This window comes from Carlito syrichta, unplaced genomic scaffold, assembly GCF_000164805.1.
Source record: "Carlito syrichta isolate Samal-C Ts95f unplaced genomic scaffold, Tarsius_syrichta-2.0.1 Scaffold305649, whole genome shotgun sequence".
Lineage (NCBI taxonomy): Eukaryota > Metazoa > Chordata > Mammalia > Primates > Tarsiidae > Carlito > Carlito syrichta.
This window is the reverse complement of record NW_007249745.1, coordinates 297,718-300,498: the sequence shown is the minus strand read 5'-3', so window position 1 is coordinate 300,498 and position 2,781 is coordinate 297,718. Positions and strand designations below refer to the sequence as shown.

General features: G+C 52.6%; 1 protein-coding gene across 1 annotated transcript in view; it reads left to right on the top strand.

Moving 5' to 3' along the window:
* The window catches only part of CTF1 (cardiotrophin 1), a 7,602-nt gene extending 6,131 nt beyond the window's left edge, over window positions 1–1,471 (top strand). The window contains exon 3 of the mRNA XM_021714433.1: window positions 1,013–1,471. Within this exon, the coding sequence (XP_021570108.1) occupies window positions 1,013–1,471 (459 nt within the window). The remainder of the gene's footprint in view (window positions 1–1,012) is intronic.
* The last annotated feature ends 1,310 nt before the right edge of the window (window positions 1,472–2,781 follow it).

The following is a 2,781-nucleotide window of genomic DNA, read 5'->3' as shown; positions in this document are numbered from 1 at the left end:
AAAAAAAAAAAAAAAATTCTGTAGATAGGCTGGGTGCGGTGGCTCACACCTATAATCCCAGCACTTTGGGAGGCTGAGGTGAGAGGATTGCTTGAGCCCATGGGCTCGAGACCAGCCCAGGCAACTTGGCAAGACCTCTTCTCTACAATAATTCAAAAATTAGCCGGGCATGGTGGTGTGAGCCTATATAGTTCCAGCTATTTGGAAGACTGAGGCGGAAGGATCACATGACCCCAGCAGGTGGAGGCTGTAGTGGCTGTGAGTGTGCCACTGCACTCCAGCCTGGGCGACAGAGTGAGAGACTCCAACTCAATAATAATAATAATGGCCATGAGTGTGCCACTGCACTCCAGCCTAGGCGACAGAGTGAGAGACTCCAACTCAATAATAATAATAATAATAATAATAATAGCTTATCACACACATTGTGTGTTAGTATATTACTTCTTATCATTGTCACAATACTGTCACATGGTGGGAATTTTTTTTTTTTTTTGAGTCAGAGTCTCACTCTATCACCCAGAATGGAGTGCAGTGGCACCATCACAGCTCACTGCAGCCTCGAACTCCTGTACTCAAGCAATTCTTTCTCCTCAGCCTCCTGAGTTGGTGGGACTATAGGCACATGCCACTGTGCCTGGCTAATTTTTTTTCCTACTCTTTTGTAAAGACAAGGTCTCACTATGTAGCTCAGACTGGTCTCCAGCTTCAGGGATCAAGACAATCCCAGAGTGCTGGGAGGCATACGCCACCACACCAGGCCCCTTGAGGGAATTACTGAAGTTTGTGATTCAACGTTGTATAGCTAGTACATGGAGGGCAGAGGACAGAAGACAACAAATTGGAGCCTAATAGGGCGCTTGCTCTGTTAGAACATCGTATCAGCTCCCTGAGGGGTGGTGGATGGCGACTTCTTCCTGGGAAGAAGCAGTCTCACAGGATAGATGTGAAGCCAGAGCGCCAAGCACTCTTTTGGTCCCCTCACTCCTGTCTGTCTCTGTCCCTCGTGCAGCTCCAGTACCAGGGCAGCCCCTTTAGTGACCCTGGCTTCTCAGCCCCTGAACTCCAGCTCAGCAGCCTGCCACCTGCCGCCGTTTCCTTCAAGACCTGGCATGCCCTAGATGATGAGGAGCGACTGAACCGTGCCCAGGGGGCCTTCCTGGCCTTGACGCAGCACCTCCAGCTTGTGGGGGATGACCAGAATGACCTGAATCCTGGCAGTCCCATCCTGTTGGCCCAGCTCGGGGCTGCAAGACTCAGGGCCCAAGGCCTGCTAGGCAATATGGCTGCCATCATGATTGCCTTGGGGCTGCCTATCCCTCCAGAAGAGGACACTCTTGGACTTGTCCCCTTTGGGGCCTCAGCCTTTGAGAGGAAATGTAGAGGATATGTAGTGACCCGAGAATATGGCCACTGGACAGACCGAGCTGTGAGGGACTTGGCTCTGCTCAAGGCCAAATATCCAGCATAGAGGTGTAGGACTTCCTGTCAGAGGCTGCAATGTTTCCTCTTTCACAACGGACTATTTTCTGCCTTGTTTCTGAGCTAGAGGAGACACATCTTGTCTAGTAGACAGGGCTTGTGTGCCATGTCTTTGGAACTTTGTGGAAGCCAGGCCTCAACCCCTTATTGCCTGGGCCTTCCTTCCAGATCTGGGGAGAGCTCATGGATCTCAATTTACGAATCACCATTGTGAGGGTACTGGTTGCCCACTTCCCAGTAGGAAAGCAGTGCCTCTCTGCAGGGAGAGGACTGTGGGTCTCCTGGCTAGGCTCTCCCTGAGACCTTCCCCTTCCTGTAATTTTGGGGAGGTTCAGGGGCTGCCTTCCTGTCTCTGACTACCTCACTTCCTGTATGAAGATACGACCATCCTGAGCAGATAGGCCTCCCTCCTTCTTGCTGGAGTTCATCTCCTCCCTAGTCTACCTCCCTGTCTGTGGCTACTGTTCCACTTTCCATCTTAAGGGGCTTCACTTCCTGACCCGTGGAAGTACAATTCTTGAAGCACTAAGGACTCCCATGGCATGTTTCCCGCTTGGACACACCCACTTCCTGTTCTGGGCTGGCAGGTGGCCTCCTGGCCTGGGGCACTCATGAATCTCCTATTTATTCCGTGCCTTTTGGGTATGTCTGGGGGACCAGGAGGCACCCCAAGGATCCTTTTCTCCTCAAAGCTGTGTCCGCATTTTTAACAACTGTATATACAGATAGTTTTATTTTTATTTTTAAACATTTTATTTACAAAAAAATTAATTTATTTTTCAGAAATAAAACTCTTTTAAGGTGTTGCTTTTCTTTCTCTCCACAGACCTGGCTTGTGGCGGGGTGGAGGTGTGCAGGGAAGGGGAGGTGACGGAAGGGAAGGTTATCACGAGGAGGGAGGCCCAACGGGACGGGCTGGCGAGCGTGAGGACAGCAGGTGGAATGACCCCGGCCGGGGGGCGGGGGTGGTGGCTGAGATTAGGAGCAGCCTTGCCACCACAGGACCAGCAGGCACATCCTTGGCCGGGGAAGGAAAGAGAGGGACACAGGGAGCCAGAGAGACAAGGTGTCGCCTCCTTGAGATGAGTTTGAGATGTGCAGTCGCTCGCGGGGGCCCAAGGGGAGACCGAGAGACCCCGGGGACCCGGTAAAGGGGGAGACCAAAAGCGGCGGAGGCAGGCCAAGGATGAGAACACAAGAGGGAGAACAAGAAAGTGGCAGACCCGGAGAAGCGACCTCGGGAGGCAGGAGAAGCGAGGGCGGAGGAAGCCAAGAGGGACGGAGCGCGGGACAGGCCGA